Raw genomic sequence first — 17,970 nt, 5'->3', positions numbered from 1 at the left:
TAATGACAGGCTTTCTGTTCAAACGACGCAACCCATGCACCGTAAAAGGTGACTATGCTTGTCGTAAGAGGCGACTAACTGGATCGGGTGGTCAGGCGCTCATAAAGATACCAATCAGTATGGGATTGAAATGACATCAGATCGATTAAGATCATTGGAATGGGTGACACGATTATCAGCTGTTGTATCATCCATAAATAATGAAGTAACAAGATAAATTGACAAGAAACCATCGATGCTATTGAAATGAAATCTGTGACTTCTGAATCTTCAGCACCGCGGAGAGGTAAAGAACAAAAACTTCTGGATAGATTAAGCGTACGATATTTATACCAACATGGTGAACTCGAAGGAGGCCAACACCATGCAACTGATCCTAATTTATAACATTAGTCGATTGGTTATGAGTGAGTGAGTATGGTTTTATGCCGCTTTTAGCATTCCAGCAATATCACGACGGGGGACACCAGAAATGGGCTTCACACATTGTACTGAACCCGGATCTTCGGCCTGACGAGTGGATGCGTTTAGCGTGCTTCGTTTCTGCTGACAGAACATCATTTTCACGTAAACATCCCTCAAATGAATCTCGGTCCTTGGAATGAAACAGGGCTCTCTCATATCTTTCAGGACTGCGTTGATGAACACCCATACACTATGCTCCATACGTCGGCAAGTGAATGCTAAATATGAAAGCATATCTTTCTTTTTGGTGAGTTCTTTACTCCTTTGAATTTGTCATGACACAGTCATAAACAGTCTTGTAAAGGGTCACCTCAATCAAATTTGTACACCTTAGGATCCTTCTTTACACAATCTCTTGATAGGTGTGTTTAATGACCTTGTAAAATATCGAGAATAAAAGCGGTTTTACTTCAACCCATTTTCCGCAGATGATAGCGCAGTGAGGTTTTTTTTAAAAAAGATTATTAATAGATCTTTTTATATAATAATATAAAAAGTTGCGCATCCATAATCACATACAAATACAAGTTAAATTTACCGGCCCTTTCAGCCTTCTTCGTTATTTGTATACACCCTCACTAGCATTCTCAATTCTCTGACCACTACCATGTGGTTGGTCATCATCTGTGGTGTCGAGGCATAGGGTATACGTCGAGGAAAGGAATTCAGCCAATGATCCAGCCTTCAACAGGAGCCAGATTTTGGCCAAATTTACTTCAGGACAACGCCTTACGGACGGGAGTTTTTTAACCTCATCCCACTGTTGATATGCTCGCATGCCTTGACTGTATAGTTGATTAGGCACACCTTCCTTAGTCACTTCTACTCGATTATGAAGCACATGATTCATAATTGTAAAAACTTGTCAGGCAGTTCCTGGAACTAACACACCACGAGCACCGAGATTAGGAAAGCGAACCATACGTGTCTGAGTCTGATTAATGGTACTCAGGTTATTTATTATAGTTACAGACTGACAAATTGTATTGACTCTTAATGGACCCAAAAGTCTTCTTTGTGGATTTGCAAAGACATTGTTACATTGTAATTATGTTTTCTTATGTTAAATATAAAAATGGATGATATTAATCTAGATAACCTGACAGATACTATTACAGCTTAAGGAGAGACTTTATGGGACAATAAATCTTTATGATCATTATGATGCCTAAAAATAAGATAAAAAATCTATGTTACTCCTGTTGGTCATAACTATTCCAAGTTTACAATAGATAGTAAAGGAATATTGCGACTGTGTGGCTTTCCAGATATTGATCTTATGCATTCTCCTACTTGGAAACCCCAGCATTGTCTACAATAGCTGGGCGTTGTGGTGGTATCATCTTATTCGTAATGAATTAGGTCTTGTAGACTATGACAACTCACAAACAATTTCTTCTGCAAAGACCACTAAGGTTCTTAAAACAGTACGGACGGAACTTTGTGCTGCCATAGAAAAAAGATAATTGAAGGACATACCAAAAGGAGGTTTCAGGTGGACTTGAAGACATTTTGGCCACCTTTGATGATTCTTCATTTCAGGCACCATCCTTGGAGTACAGTTACGAGGTCTTGACAAGGCAATGCAAACAATGCAGGGATCACTCATCTATAATATAGCCCAGCTAGATGAACCCAACAAGCATATAGCTTATGAGAAAACAAACTTACCAAAGCAGATGATGAATTCAGTAGACGTGGTGTTGCAGAATGATTGCATAACGTAGAAGTCGAAAGATTATCCGGATAGTGCAAATGAGTGGATAAACAAGCATTAAGAGGCATTAGGAGCAGCTCCAGCAAATCTTGTTGGGAAAGCCGCGTCTGCACTTCCCGGTATAATAGGGAGGATAGTATCCTGGCTCTTGAATTGATTAGCCAAGACTGCAACTTGGTTTAGTCAAAACTTATTGACGGTACTTGTAGCAATTGTGGGGCTTTTGAATGTAGCCATAAAAGACTACCTAACCAAATAATGAGTAAACCCACTGTGACTCTACCTACTATAAGCAGTCTTTTTTTCTTGATATGCTGTCGATTTTGAGTTTAAATATATGTGGCGGTTGTTCATTTACTTCTGTGTTTGGTTTACTTACAGTAGATGAGTGTGGCTTGACTTCAATTGTGGGCACAGCGACACTTACGATGGACTCAGAGGAATTAGAAACAAGTCGTCTTCAGTGATAATTCCCGATTCAATCTTCGATTTGCTGATGGTAGGGCGAGGGTGTGGAGGCGCCGTCATGAACGTTACGCCCAGTGTTGTGTACAGGAAGTTGACAGATTTCTAGACGGAAGTGTCATGGTGTGGGGTGATTTCTGTGGCAATGCACGTTCCAGGCTTCTTGTCATCCGTGGCAACCTCAACGCTGCTGCTTACCGCGACCAGGTACTGGCACCAGAACGTCTGCCTTTTATGGCAGCACATGGACCCGGTTTGATCTTCCAACACGACAATGCCAGACCCCACACAGCAATTTTGACATGGAATTTCCTTCAGAATGCGGGAGTCAACGTCATGGACTGGCCGTCAAGGTCTCCCGACCTCAATCCCATCAAAGACGTCTGGGATGCTCTTGGCAGAAGTCTGCGCACTCTCCAGAACCAGAGACCATATAATAGAACCAACCACAGAATTTGCAAGATCTTGGCACCATTTTGCAGCAACAATGGCGTCGTCTTCCCAATCATGTGTTCAAAAGCATCACAAGGTCCATGCGGAGGCGTTGTGTGGCAGTTGTCAACGCACATGGTGGCCATACACGCTACTGAACTTGTGTGCCATCAGATTCTCGTGCTTGGGACTTTTGATGTTATTACCGAATACCGTAGATGCTTGGAACAAATTATGGTTACCACCGTTAATTAAAATCCTTCTTTGGACATTAATGATTAAAAATTACCTTCTCTGATACATTTGACCGTTGTATATCATATATGGGATTACTTTAAAATGTGAAGTTTTTAATTTGACTCACTATATATGGCGAGACCTCAGTAACCCGAGTTATTGTCCTCAGTAACATAATGGGTAGATGTTCATCCCAGATTATGGTCAAATGATAAGAGTAAAGTTAACTAATGATTTGATACTAAGACTTCGGTTTATTTTTACATGATAACAGCTTATTTATAACAAGACCGCCTCCGTGGTCTTGTGGTAGAGCGTCGCCCGGAGAGCGGAAGGTCCGGGGCTCGATCCCCGACCGCGTCATACCAAAAGACCTTACAATATGGTACTTGTTGTTACCCTGTCTGGCGCTCGGCATTAAGGGGCTAAAGTAAGGACTGGTCGGCTCGGAGTCAGTATACTGTGTCTGAGTGGGGTATTCATGTTAAACTGCGGCATGGTATCTCAGTGAGCTAGCACTATAAATCGGCATCAGTCCGGACCAGTACAAGCCGCCACACAAACACACACACGTACATGCACGTCGATATAAATGCAATAATCCTGGATGCGACGTTAAACCCCATTTCACATTCAGCACCTTATTTATAACATGTTGAGACCAAACAAAAATTGAAACCAGTACTTGATGGAAGACAGATGGAAATGTGTTGATGTAGAATACACCATCTTCAGAGATACTAGTCCACTTCATGGCATAATGAAAGTATTACAACGTGAGCTTTAAGACATACAGAGAGTAATTATGTGTTTGTTGTTTAACGCCTCACTCAGCAATATTCCAGCTATATGACGGCGGTCTGTAAATAATCGAGTCTGGACCAGACAATCCAGTGATCGACATCATGAACATCGATCCACGCAATTGAGATACGATGACATGCATCAACCAAGGAGAGTAAATAATAAAAGCATAATAATTATGACGATTCTGCATAAGGTGAGCTTAAGACATAACAGGAATAACACTATGACCAAGGGAAAGAACAGGATGTTCTGAAACCAAATACACATGACAAACACGTATCACGTTTACTGACATCTGTACCCACACATGACTAATTCTGTGCAGACATGGATATGTGTTGTTTTCACTCACCCATTCAAATCTACTCTGGCAAGGATCCAAGTGCATTGTCTTGAGAGCGTGAGCAAATATCACGCCAGCCGGATGGGTTTTGCATTACAGGTTTTTAGATTTCTCACAAAGATGGCGCCTGCAAGTTTTCTTAATGCTGGTTTCTGAGTGACCACGGTAGTACACAAAACAGCTTGACCACTGTTCAACAAAGGGTTCACGGCATGCAAGTGCATGGAGTTTACAGAACATCGATCTACGTAAGTGGGATACGATAACTTGCATAAAGAAACACCAAAGTCATCGATCCGATCTCGTTTGTCGCCTCTTACGACAAGCATGGGTTGCTGAAGATCTATTCTAACCTGGAGTTGAGGGAGATCCTAAACTCATCAATTCCGTGATCGCCGGGGTTATGTATGTAAGTATAATGTGTTCAGTTTCTTTCGAACATATAACTAGAGATGGCAGGGCATCTACTTTCTCTGTAGCAGGCAGTTATTGTTATCATGTTGTGAATTCCTAGCGTTATAGCGATTGTATGCAGGTGATGGGCCTCGTAATACCGCTGGCAAGGAAACACTATGAAATCATACAAGTGTTGCGTTCTTGCAGTATCACGTTGTCGTCCTCACAAAGTCAAACAAAGGATTTCAAAATTGACCAAGCATGACAATGCGACATCGCAGCAGTTTGACTTTTTGTCGTGGGTTCAGTTAAACGTAAACATGTATGTATGAATGTATGTATGTGCGTGCGTGCGTGCGTGCGTGCGTGCGTGCGTGCGTTCGTGTGTATGTATTAATGTATGGATGGCATATACATGTGTGATTGTTTTTTAATTTAGTTAAATGTTACATAGGAGCATAACTGTTGTTTTATACAGTGTTTTACTGAGAATTGTTCACCCTCTGCTAAGAAACTCCATGTAATTGTACTTGAACAGCAAAGGACATTTTAATTAATCAAATTTCTTCTTCTTCTCCATTGGAAAAGTCCAATCTAGTTAGGCTGATTAGAACTACTTCTAGGATCACTAATAAGTCAAAAGGGTCCACAGTAACGGAGCTAACTATAAGCTCTCCTATTCAGACTCCCTCATTTGGAATTTAACAATATGACTTAACATGTTTATTCATGTTATATGTTATTATTTTAGTGCTGGTATTTATTGGATTTTGTTGACATGACTCATGTCATTCGAGTTGTTAGTGCTGTAAATAAACATATGAGAAACAATTTGTGGAGTTCTCTACCGCCAAGTCATACAGAATTTACGCGTTGTTTTATTTAAGTTAGGAACATTAATTTTGTGAAGATTAATACAGCATGGGACATAAGTCACTGGACTGTACGCGTTTTTGCCATATTCGCCCAACTATTTTCATAAGCTTACACATGTAGCGTGTGAGGTGAGGTGAAATTAGGTTTAACGTCGTGTCCAAGATTATTATTATGTGTGTATGGCTGCTTGTACTAGTCCGGACTAATGCTGTTTTATAGTGCTAGCTCACGGAGATACCATGCCGCAGTTTAACATGAATACCCCACTCAGACACAGTATACTGACTCCGAGACGACCAGTCCTTGTTTTAGTCCCTTATTGCCGAGCGCCGGACAGGGTAACAACAAATACCATCTTTTAACGTCTTTTGGTATGACGCGGGCGGGGATCGAACCCCGGACCTTCCGCTCTCCGGGCGGACGCTCTACCACTAGACCACGGAGGCGGTCCTATAATGTAAGAACATAACCACTGGAGTCAAGTTCATATACATTCATACGTTAACGGATACCTTGATATTATGAAAATGTTGTTTCTAAAGGTTTCAATAACATTTCGAAATAACGTTCAACAGGACGTTTAATAAAACTTTATAACAATGTTTTAACATTGGACATGGAAGCGTTATATGAATTTGTGTGTTATCTGAATACCTATTTATCTAGATTTATCGACAAAGGTCAAGGTCGGCAGAAGTTTCCACTCACAACATAGAGCTTTCAGTCACATCGAAGTGTAAACAAGTCAAAATAGATGTTTGACGTTTAAATGAACAATTGTTTCAAACATAGATTTGTCCCCACAGTTGTCTATTAAACATTTCATCCCTGAAGATATTTGATGCATAAAAAAAAATCCCATGCGTTTTGTATACAGTCTGTTTTTGTTTCATTGCTTCTCAAGGCCCACATCATAATTTGGCAATTATTGCCATGGTTACAAACACAATTTGCACCCCGAAAAGAAATAAAACGGAAAATTTGCCATTTCCGTTTTCATTGTTTTAGTTTTGCATTTTCAAATTGTTAAACATGCACGTATTGGGGATGAATAATTTAGAGTTTCTTTCCAGGTTTGACCGGGTCCAAAGCAGCCATGGAACCAGTGAACCAAGGTAGGTTGATTGTCGCATGATATGTCGCATTTAGTGACCAGTCTGTGGTCATTGGTAACATTTGTTTATCAGCTCTGTTAACTCATATAAAATGTAGCTGAACACCACTTACTGCGACTTTGTGTACTCTTTTGGAACAAATTATTATTTATCATGTATAGTCTGACCCTGCAAATAACCGCACGTTAAAGTACACTATATTTCTTTTTTGATTTTATACGGTAAGCAGTTTGTGTTTTGGCTAAATGTTCATTTTCTTGTGTATTTGAATTAAAAGCATAAATACATTAATTATTTAACAGTTTAAGACCTGGTTGATTGATTGCTTGACTTGTTGCTTTACGCCGCACTCAGCCATATTCCAGCTATATGACGGTCTGTAAATAATCGAGTCTAGACCAGCCAATCCAGTGATTGATATCATGAGCATCGATCCACGCAATTGGGAACGATGACATGCATCAACCAAGTCAGCGGGCCTGACCACCCGATCCTGTTAGTCGCCTTTTACGACAAGCATAGACACCTTTTACGGCAAGCATGGGTTCCTGAAGACCTATTCTACCCCGGCATCTTCACGGGTCAGTTAAAACCTGGCAACACATATTCTTCTATATGATGAAAAAAAGGTCGGATAGAATATTGTATGCTGTGGCAATCATTCATTTACTTCAGATACTTATTGTTACAAAACGCTTTCGTCTAAGAGTCCAAAGCGTTTCACCAAACAGTATTTTGATATGGGTGAACAGTTCCAAGTTATACTGTCCAGCAAAGTTGAAAGAGATAACTTTTTACTTATCCTGCCTTACTTCTTAATTCATTCATTGCTTACCAATGACAACAAAAGACAGCGCTCAATGATGGCCTTGGGTGGAGAAAAAGATGTTTTCGCTTTCACTCCTGCCTTTTTTTGCATGGGCCATAGGTGGTGTCATGTGATCTTGATGATCAAGTCACCTCACATCACTGAATGTCGAGTAACAGCAAGGACGTCTCTCAGATGAGCTCTTCAGATTGGATTTTTTTAGACCCTTAGCTTCGGCTATTACTCTAAAGTTTATCTGCGATTGGTGATGTATTCCTTTCATATTACCGTCACTATTTTGTGTAATAATATGTGGGTTATTTTGGTGTAAAAATACTTTGTCTTTTTTCCCGCCGCGTAGCTCGTTGTTTCCCGCCATTTTGAATTTGTGTTTACAATTGTTTACCTGCAAGTGTCGTCAACTTGTTTGCAGTTCGTAGCTAAATATTTATAACATATTTATGTGAACTTAAATACTGGTAGCTTTGGCGTTACATAGAGTTTGCGTGTATCATATTATTGTATACACTTTCAACTCGTAAAATATTTGCAGATAGATATTTGTATAATTCTATGGCAATTCTTCACTCCCTATCAATCAATAACTCCGTATTTGCGTAACATATGCTTGTGCGTGAGAAAAAATCTTTCGAAGATCCTCATCCACGCTGTTTGGATTGCACACAGATTTGCTCTTCTAACTTGAAATGTAATTTTTGTTCACCTCTATCTCCATCGAGTTTTGCTATTTATAGAGAGGTCACTTACAAACGTATTTAGCTGAAGTCCCGTCGTGTTGCGAGGAAGATGTTACAGTCGCAGGATGGAAGCAGCTGACATCCTTCTGTCATAACTACACAAACATTATCTTCGGTTGGTAATATGTCTTCCATACAAGTGACTGCAGACGTTTACCCGCCTCCAAGGTCGGAGGCCACTGTAAGTATCATACCTGCTTCTAATTTTCAGGTGTCAGGCGCTTCCAGTGCTACGACCCCTGCGACCCCAGCGCATGTCTCTCATAATGCTTTGATTGGGGTAGCGCAGACACAAGCCATGTTCCAGTTGACAGCGATGGGCGTTGTTTATCAAGGGGTTGCACTGAGAGCAGGGCCTTATTACCCCAAGGCTGATCTATGATTACATCAGCCTATTACGTCAGCAACGCATGATCACCTTAGCGCTGTTCCACCTACTTATCCGGAAGCTCAGCACTTGTACGCCCAGCCGTTGGCACCGTACCAGAACAGCATTGGATGCAGAATTTTATGCCATCCATGTAGCAGCAGTCTATGGCACATCTGTACCCAGCGCCTGTGCCTATGTACCAGACGCCAGCGCCAGCTTCAAATCTTGCGCATGCATTAGCACCTACACCTACACTGGTGTCTAACATTTACCAGCTGCCTGATGCGCATTCTGTTACAACGCATTCACCATTGGTTTGCACCAATACTCCAGCGAGTATGTGGATATCGTCACATGAGTCCTTATCACCAGGCGTTTCTTCAAAGCCTTCAGATAGAGGAGATGAAAACGCATCTCAGCTTAGCACAAATGCCTGAGTGGGAAGCAGACCGTGTTGTGTCAGTTGCGCCTTCCCCTGGTTAAGGGGTTGATAAGAAGGATACCATTTGGTCACATCCCACATCAAATCCGATGGATCCGATGTTGACAGATATGGTAGGGTCACTGGTTGAGGATTTCTCAAGACTCACACATGCTCCATCATTTAAACCACCAAAGTTCAGGAAAGATGATTTTCCTATTCATGCCTCTTCGGTAGCAAATCAGGCTCATAGTTTGGGTGTAGACATACAAAGGATGATGGTCAAAATGCGAATGATTCACAATCCCTCAAAAAACGTTATCTGATGCGTCCGCCTCACCATGTTGAGACTGCTCAGACACAGCATCAATGTGTTCGACTCCCTGATCAGCCTCGACTTGCAGGATGCTTACCTGCATATGCCTATCCTTTCCTCCTACCACACGTTCCTCAGATTCCTGTTCAATTGGGTACACTACCAATGGGCAGTCCTCCCATTTCGCATTTCGGTGGCCCTGTGGTTATTTACATGAATAATGAAGCCTAAAGCTGCATTTCTACACCTGAGGCCCATTTGGTTGGGGTCGTACATAGACGACTGTCTAGTGTGTCATCGAGACACATCGAGACACACCAACGTTAGTACGCCATTGGGAGTTTTTAAAACGGCTACTATTTCAAATAGTGGGTAATCAACGAGGCAAAGTCAGATTTAACTCCGAACTAGCAGCTTCAGTTCATAGGAGGCCTGTTCCAGACAGACCAGGACCTCCTATCAGTACCGAGGGACAGATGGGTAAAACTTCTATGCCACTTGCTACCTGCTCTGTACCAATCATGTACACATCGCCAGTAGCAAGTGTTGCTAGAGTTGCTAACTTCAACACATGACTTAGCAAGCAGAGGCTGCTTACAGCTGCGTCCATTCCAACAATTCCTGAATTCTTACATCAGGTGTCAGGCCATCACTCTACCAGTCCGTCTGAGGCCATTCCTCAATTGGTGGACTCTTGTCGAATGTCTTAGGAGGAGTTTTAGGAGGAGTCTCCTTATCCAGGTTAACCCCGGAACTACATCTGTTTGTAGAGGCCTCCTTTGAGGGGTGGGATGCACACCTCAAAGGCCAGACAGCCACAGTTCTGTGGTTTGGCACTCATCAAAAGTGGCACATAAACAATTTGGAGTTAGAAGCGTTAATTCTGGACAAAACCCTTTGGCAGAATCAACTACAGTCCGCTCAACACCAAATATCCACAGACAACAGCACTGTGGTGGGGTGCCTGTGCAATCAGGGGACAACACACTCCCACTCCCTTCTTCAACAGATATTCAGGTTCTTTCATCTAGTGAATCGGTTGGAGCTCCAATTCATATTGGCCTATGCCTTATCCTGACCAGACAGGGTGGCTCCCTCTGAGTGGAAACTTCACACAGAAGCATTTCAATTGATGCTTCGAAGGTTCAGGCAACCAAACATTGATCTGTTTGCAACTTGCCAAAACCACCAACTTGGGAAGGAATATTAAGCGTACACTTTTCCGCCTCCTGTTCTACTTTCCAAGGTGATACAAAAGATCATAGAGACAAGGAATCTTGCTCTGATTTTGATCACGCCTTGGTGGACGGCGAGAGACTGGTTCATCAAGCTCAGAAATCTAGGAGAAGATGATCCACTATGCCTCCCACAGTGGTCGAACCTACTCATCCACCCTCACAGCAAACTGCCTCACCAGATGCCAGACAGATTTCGTCTGCACGCTTGCTTCGTCTCAAAAGTGTGTATAAGTGCGAAGAGTTTTTGGGCACGGGCAGCTAATTCTATCGCATTATACGATGGGGATCTATTAAAACTTTTGGAAGGAAAAAATCAAGAACCTAAGACAGCGTTACCACAAAACCCTTGACAGGTAGCACCATTACTACTTATTTGATAGCACTTAACTCAGTGTTGGCAGTTCTGGAGGATCGCAAAATTACCAAGGTCCCGAAATTCAGGACCTTTTACGCTCATTTACGCTTGAGTATCAGAAGGGCAAATTCCGTCCTCCTGCTTGGGACTTGAATATGGTCCTCCGAGGTTTGCGAGCCCCCCTCCCTTCCGGCCCCTCTATGCCTTCTCCTTTTTTTACCTTGCCAAGAAAACAATATTTCTCTTGGCTTAAGCCACTGCGGCACAGGTGAGGGAGTTGCATGGTACACACAGAGCAGTTAGATCTCGGTTTGTGCTGGGAATTTATAGAAAAAAATCTACCAGGCCTCCCTGATCGTTCCTTCACTATCCCACCAGTAGAGACGATTTTGGGAGTTGAAGATGAGGGTGAACTCCTCTTATGCCTGGTACAAACACTACGAATTTTCATCCGTCGCTCAAAATCTAGGCATGGTTCGGGGAAACAGTCATACATACGCGTCTCTCCTGCGTCCACCACTGAAGTAAGTCACTACACCATTTCTCTATGGTTATACGCAGTCATCCTTCAGGCTTATGAGATTGCCAAACTTGACCCACTGAGAGCAAATAATCCTCACGGGATCAGAGTGTTAGCCTCTAACATGGCGTTACATAGTCATTGTTCTATTAAAACGATCATGGAAAGATGTTTTTGGAGGGCCGACACAGTTTTTGCTAGTCATAATCTTCGTAATGTGACTCTTAAGGAGGATGAAGGCTTGCACAGTTTTGGCCCTCTGGTAGTAGCCCAGCAGGCAACCGGCCCTCAACACAAATAATGAACTCTATTTCTCCCAAAGGTCGTATGAGACACGCCCAATGGAAGAAATGAGGACAAGTCTTTTTGTTCAGTCTTTGGCTCGTTGACACAGTGGGTAAAGATTTAAGCCTTCGCTATTATTCTTTATTACTAGGTGTGTACAGGGTGTTTCCCATTAATTCTTATGTTACATCTGGAAACAAGATTGAACTAACCCTACCGTTATGGAGTTTTTCCACCTCACGGATCACTGACAAACATTTGTTTTTTTTGTGTGTTAATTATTGAGGTTTTTGGACATTTGAACATATACCCGCCTCTGAACCGTCCGACAAGACATATACTTTTAAAAAAAAAGAAACCCAAAGCCAGATTTGTGTGAGGTAGGAAAATACATTTATAAGAGGAACTGTACAAGGTATTGAGCCAAAATGTTGTGCAACGCACAAGCCAACTGCTGCAACGCCTGGGGTCGTGGTTGACGTCGGCATAGCCATCTATCCAATTCAACCCACAGGTGCTCTATCGGGTTCAAATCCGGGATCTGGACAGTCAGGGGAGAACATAAGCGTTGTTGTTGTGTAGACAAGCTCTTATGATCCGTGCTGGAGGCGTTCGAGCGTTGTCCTGCTGGAATACACAGTTGCCGCTGGCTGCAATTGGGAGGACGTGTGGTAGGAGAAATCCGTTGATGTATCGTTGAGCCAAAATATTGCCCTGGATTTGGACCAAACCTGTCCTGCCATGATGACTGATAGTTGCCCACATCATATCGCTACCCCCGCCAAACCTGTCCACTTCCTGTACGCAGTTTCCGCAGCGTAATGTTCTTCCCGACGTCTGTAGACTAGTGCTCTTCCATCCACTCGACGGAGGAGAAATCTTGATTGGTCGCTGGACCAGACATCTCTCCATCGCAAGCCATACCCTGTGTTGACGATTCTAATGCAGTCGTTGTTGATGATGTTGTCAGCTCAATATGACGCGTCGAACAGGACGTCTTGCTCGTAGACCTGCTGCTCTTTAACGGTTTTGTACAGTCTGGTCGGAGATTCTATGCAGTCCAGGTATTTGGTATGCTATTTAGGTGGCTGTGGTCGTCCTTTCACATAGGTGGCATAGTCAGATGTAGCAATCTTGGGCGGGGGTGGTTACCCTTGGTCGGCTCAACCTTGGCCGATCTTGTGTTGACCCATGCTGTTGAAACTGATCCCAAAGCCTTGTGATGGTGATGGGCACAACATTGAAAGCCCTGGCTACAGCTGATCAGGATTCCCCTGCCTGCAAGCGGCCTATGATATTGTTTCTTTGCACTTCTGTTAATCTTGGCATGTTGTTGAACCGTCACTGATTAACGCCGATGCCAGGCAATCAAAAACCCTGCACTTTAATACCGTTCATAGTCCATGTCCCTTTTGTTAATGCACTGGGTGCGTTTTTCCGAATCGTACATGTTTCCCGACTCATGGTTTGCACGTCCTTGTGATAATTTTGATCCGGGAAATTTGTCACTGACACAATAGCACATGAAACCTCTTCATTTTGCACCTCTTGGTCTCCGCTAACTTTGCTAAAATGACCAATCATGTCTGTATTGCGTTTCGTTTTTTGAAGAGTATATTAAGGAGTAATGCAGGATAAGTAAAACTTTTGGTAAAATCTAAATATGTTTTACATTTGTATACTTATCTTGCATTACTGGGTCAAAGGGCCCACCCATCACAGGCTTGCCTCCCAACTTTAGCTTCAGAAAACCTCAATGATTGTTTTTTAAAGCTTAAGCGACAGGCAGTGATGTGAGGTCACGACAGTGACGATGGTCCATGCAAAAAGATATTAGATATTACTAACATTGAAGTATTATCACAGTGTATTAAGTGTTAGTTCATAGTATGTAATGAATAGCGACAACACCTTCGTCATATTCATAAGAAATCCCTGCCAGAAACAGTCGATTGTAGGATTCAAACTATATCATGAGCATGTGTTTATGAAGAAATCAAATAGTGTGAGATCAGGTGTTCGCAAAAACCTGAGCATATCCTGGCCCATCGGTGTCGCCCATCATAAACAATTGTTCAATTGTTCACCTGAAAAAACATATGGTTCACGTTGAAATAGGGAATTCCATCGGACACCATTTTTGACACTGATGCCCCAAATTTGGAAATGTCTTCCACGTCACCAATAGCGAGTTCTAAAAAAGGTAGGGGATCATGAGATATAAATGTCAGATTCCAAGTATTAGATCAAAGGTGTCTCTTGATGACAAACATCTTATTCAAGAAATTTATGTCGTGAATATATAGTTTGGACATGCCTCACACAGTAGCCACACTTGCCTAGAGTTTCATTCCTGAGTTTGACCCCTTCGAGGAATATAGATTAATCTCTGTGGACCATTTATTTCTGTCAGTCATATTGATTCTGCTTATCACACTGTTGGGATTTGCTTGATGTCATTCGTGGTTTGTGTATGAACTGGCGATGCATCTACAGGCTATTGGCGTACAGTGTCCAAGACGTTCAATGTTTCACAGTTTGTAGTACAGGTTCAACTGCAAGAGCACACACTGACACTCTTTGTTATCCCATTTGCAAAGAGTGGGTCTGTGTTTTGTCTTTCAGGACGACAACGCCCGTGCTCACCGTCAGTTCTCGCCTCCATTGGCACAACATCCATAGAATGTTATGAGCCCAAACCTCTCCTCCACTGAACACGTCTGGGACTTGATAGAGAGACGTGTGTGTCAACGTCATAGACTGCCGACCACTTTGGCTGAACTTGGCCAGGCACTGCGAATGGAGCGGGATAAATTCCCCAAGATCGCCATTGGGATACGCATATGCAGTATGCCTCGTAAACTGATATTGCAGGAATACTGCTAAAAAGTGGCGTAAAACATACTCACTCCCTCACCCATTCTGTATTTTGTACTGTTGGTCATTTGTAGTTTATTGTTTCCAGGAGAAAGAAGTGTGTTGAACTTTGGGACTATTGGTACAGTACTAACGGGTGATCAACATACCCATCCTACAGGTGAGATATTTCATGGTAATCTAACGCTAATTTCTGAAAATGTCTTAAGTAATCTTCATTCTTGTATTTAGAATGTCAATGTAAGATGACCCAATGTCATGTAAGCGCATCTAACAATGCCGATACTACTGTTTCTTGTTTCATTTACAGACGATTGCAGTAGGCAACGCTTTATCAAACTGTGTGGTGAGTATGAGGGGAATTTTAAATTTTAAATCGTGTCTATGTTTTATCGACTAATCTAAAAAGCAATCTAAAGATATATATATATATATATATATATATATATATTATATATATATATATATATTGTGTGTGTGTGTGTGTGTCTGCTTGTATTAGTCCAGACTGATGGCGATTTATAGTGCTAGTTCACTGAGATACCAGTCTCAGAGCCAACCAGTCCTTGTTTTAGCCCCTTAATACCGGGCGCCAGACAGGGTAACAACAAGTACCATCATTTAACATCCTTTGGTATGACATGGCCGGGGATCGAACCCCGGACCCTCCGCCCTCTGGAGTTGGTCTTATTGCACCAAGTACATGTAGACATCACACGAAGGTTAAGGATGAACAATCAAAGTTGACATGAAAAATGCTAATTGACAACAGCTTAATATAGTAATGTAGTTACAGACATGTTTGTCGTAAGAACGGTGAGAACATACTTTGTGACTATTCAAGCCTTGTGAAAAAACATTGCTGTTTTGGAGCAGCCAAATAATTGTTGAATTATAGGCATATTATAACCCAATTATGTGTAAGTTAATGATAGTGAAATATGTGCTCTCTAAATTTCAGATAACACCGCCAATGAAATCAAGTTATTTACAGAGGATATGATAACAATATCAGCTGTTGACAAAATTGCCGAACAGCTGATATCAGGTGTGAAATGGATACCAATAACTGGCAGTCCTGGAGAAGGGAAGACAACTCTAGGCTACCTGATCCTGAAGGAGATGAAAGAGAAAGGATGGAATGTTTGTGTACTCAATCAACCAGAGGATTATGATACAGTACATTCATTTGCTGAGGGAAAGACTCTGTTCATGCTTAACGATGTCTGTGGACCATTTGCATACGACCCTTTTGCCTTGAGTACGTGGAGACAATTCATTATTAATGTACAGGAAAGGAAAAGTCATCAAGATACAGAAGCCTATATTTTTATAGGTAGAGAAAACGTTTTCAGGGAAGTTCGAAGACATTTTGGAAAGCACGAGGAAAACATTTTTGGTAGATGGTTTAATCTGAGTGACCAGGATTCGTTTCTGTACAATGAACGTCTGTACATTCTCAACATGCACTTGGATAAAGGCAAAGTCAATGTGAGAGAGATCGACCAGGAAACAGTGTGTTCACATACTGGTCCACATGGTTTTCCTCATTGTTGTAAGATGTTTGTTGAACTAAAAAACAGGGGAACAGACGTAAACATTATTGAATTCTTTCAAAACCCTCTTGAGTTCCTGGGTCAAACTATCAAAGTTCTTCTTTTGGAGAAACACACAAACATGTTTTTGAAAGAAATGATAATCAACAATGGGAAGTTTGATGTTGATGAAGTTGAAAATGATGACAAACGGGGAGAAATAAGAGCTGCCGAGAGAAGTCTGTTTGGCAGCTATGTGAAACTTGTTAATGGTGTAACTGTGTTCACCCACCCTTCTATATATGAGAGTGTTGCCTTTGGTATCGGAAGGGATGATCCTCTGTTCATCATACAGCACTGCAACATACCATTCATCTTGCAAAGAATGAGGAGGGAAGATCCAATGAGTGACGTATGTGCAAAGGGTGAAAGCCCAAACTACCTTCGAATACATGTCTCAAAGAAAGCTGTACTAAAGTATCTGGTTCCTAAACTAACACGGGCCCTCACAAAGGATTTTCGTGTTCTACAATATGATATCTGCCATGATGAAACAGTTTGCAAACACATATTTGAAGAATTTGTGAGAACTTTTCAAGGCTTGCATTCAAGTGCCGAGGTAGGTTTTAATTAACCCTTGGGTGGGGCAAATATACATGAACGTGAACATATCTTTATTTGGACATCCCGGTTTTAAAATACTTTTGGGAAAATACATGCTTTCTGAAAAGAAAAATTACAAGGCACCCTAAACTTTATGTGTTAGTAAAAGATGCGATTGAATCATTCAAAAGTTACAGTGGTGAATGGTTGTGACTGAACTGCCGAGAGGTGTAAGTGGTTGACACGTATCGAATGGTTGGGACTGAACTGCCGAGAGGTGTAAGTGGTTGACACGTATCGAATGGTTGGAGCAGTCACGTTTGCTCTGTCAGCGGCAACATCTGAGCAGGTACGACATTATTTTCATTGGTGCTAGATTCTTGTCATTCCCGAAAACAAGGCATCAAAGTCAGTATCGCTCAACAAATCAATTTCGTTCACCTCAGTAATTTTACAGAATTAATTTTCTTCACTTGCGTTATAAGTATTGAAAGATAGCCATTCCATATCCAAATCACAGCAAGGACAATCCACTCTGTTTCATGTAGCAGCTAGAAGACATCAATCACCAGAACCAAAGCATTTATTTATTTATAAGTCAGGTAAAATGTTACAAGACCAGGCAAAAATACTGAATTAATTATATTGCTGATAAATGCAGGTATTAACATGAAAATAGAAAAACGAGTTTGTCGTAAACACCGATCGAGAATGTGGGAGAAACCCCGGAAAGTTGTTCCAGCAAAAGTGCACACGATCAATTTCACAAACAATTGTTCACATCGTGTGAACTTTCTTTGTCCATTCACGGGTGTGTGAACTCCAAATATCAGATCATGTGACTACCCCTTCAGCCAATCAGCAAGAAAGAAACAGTGTAAACTTCAAAGTATGAAATTATTCTCAAATGATACGACCTAAATTTTTAAAAATGTTCTCGTAAATGTCTTATATCTGTAATTAGGTTGAAATGATTAAATCCATGCCACATTGTTGATGTTGAAACAGTGTTTAGTGATCCCATATCATTC

General features: G+C 41.6%; 1 protein-coding gene across 1 annotated transcript; it reads left to right on the top strand.

Annotated features, from left to right (window-relative positions):
* Positions 1 to 6,822: 6,822 nt before the first annotated feature.
* On the top strand, positions 6,823 to 16,997 carry LOC125379269. The gene is made up of 4 exons (XM_048395534.1): positions 6,823 to 6,853; positions 14,890 to 14,961; positions 15,112 to 15,147; positions 15,763 to 16,997. Exons 1-4 carry the CDS (start codon positions 6,835 to 6,837, stop codon positions 16,968 to 16,970), a joined length of 1,335 nt encoding a protein of 444 aa, XP_048251491.1. The 5' UTR covers positions 6,823 to 6,834; the 3' UTR covers positions 16,971 to 16,997.
* The last annotated feature ends 973 nt before the right edge of the window (positions 16,998 to 17,970 follow it).

The sequence above is a fragment of the Haliotis rufescens genome, unplaced genomic scaffold (assembly GCF_023055435.1).
Source record: "Haliotis rufescens isolate VD_foot unplaced genomic scaffold, xgHalRufe1.0.p SCAF_14, whole genome shotgun sequence".
NCBI classification, from domain to species: domain Eukaryota; kingdom Metazoa; phylum Mollusca; class Gastropoda; order Lepetellida; family Haliotidae; genus Haliotis; species Haliotis rufescens.
The sequence above is the reverse complement of the archived record's forward strand: the minus strand, read 5'-3'. Positions and strand labels throughout refer to the sequence as shown.

Coding starts and splice junctions, on each gene's coding strand:
- LOC125379269 (XM_048395534.1), top strand. Junction 14,962..15,111: donor TCAACATACCCATCCTACAG/GTGAGATATTTC, acceptor TTTCATTTACAG/ACGATTGCAGTAGGCAACGC. Junction 15,148..15,762: donor ACGCTTTATCAAACTGTGTG/GTGAGTATGAGG, acceptor TCTAAATTTCAG/ATAACACCGCCAATGAAATC.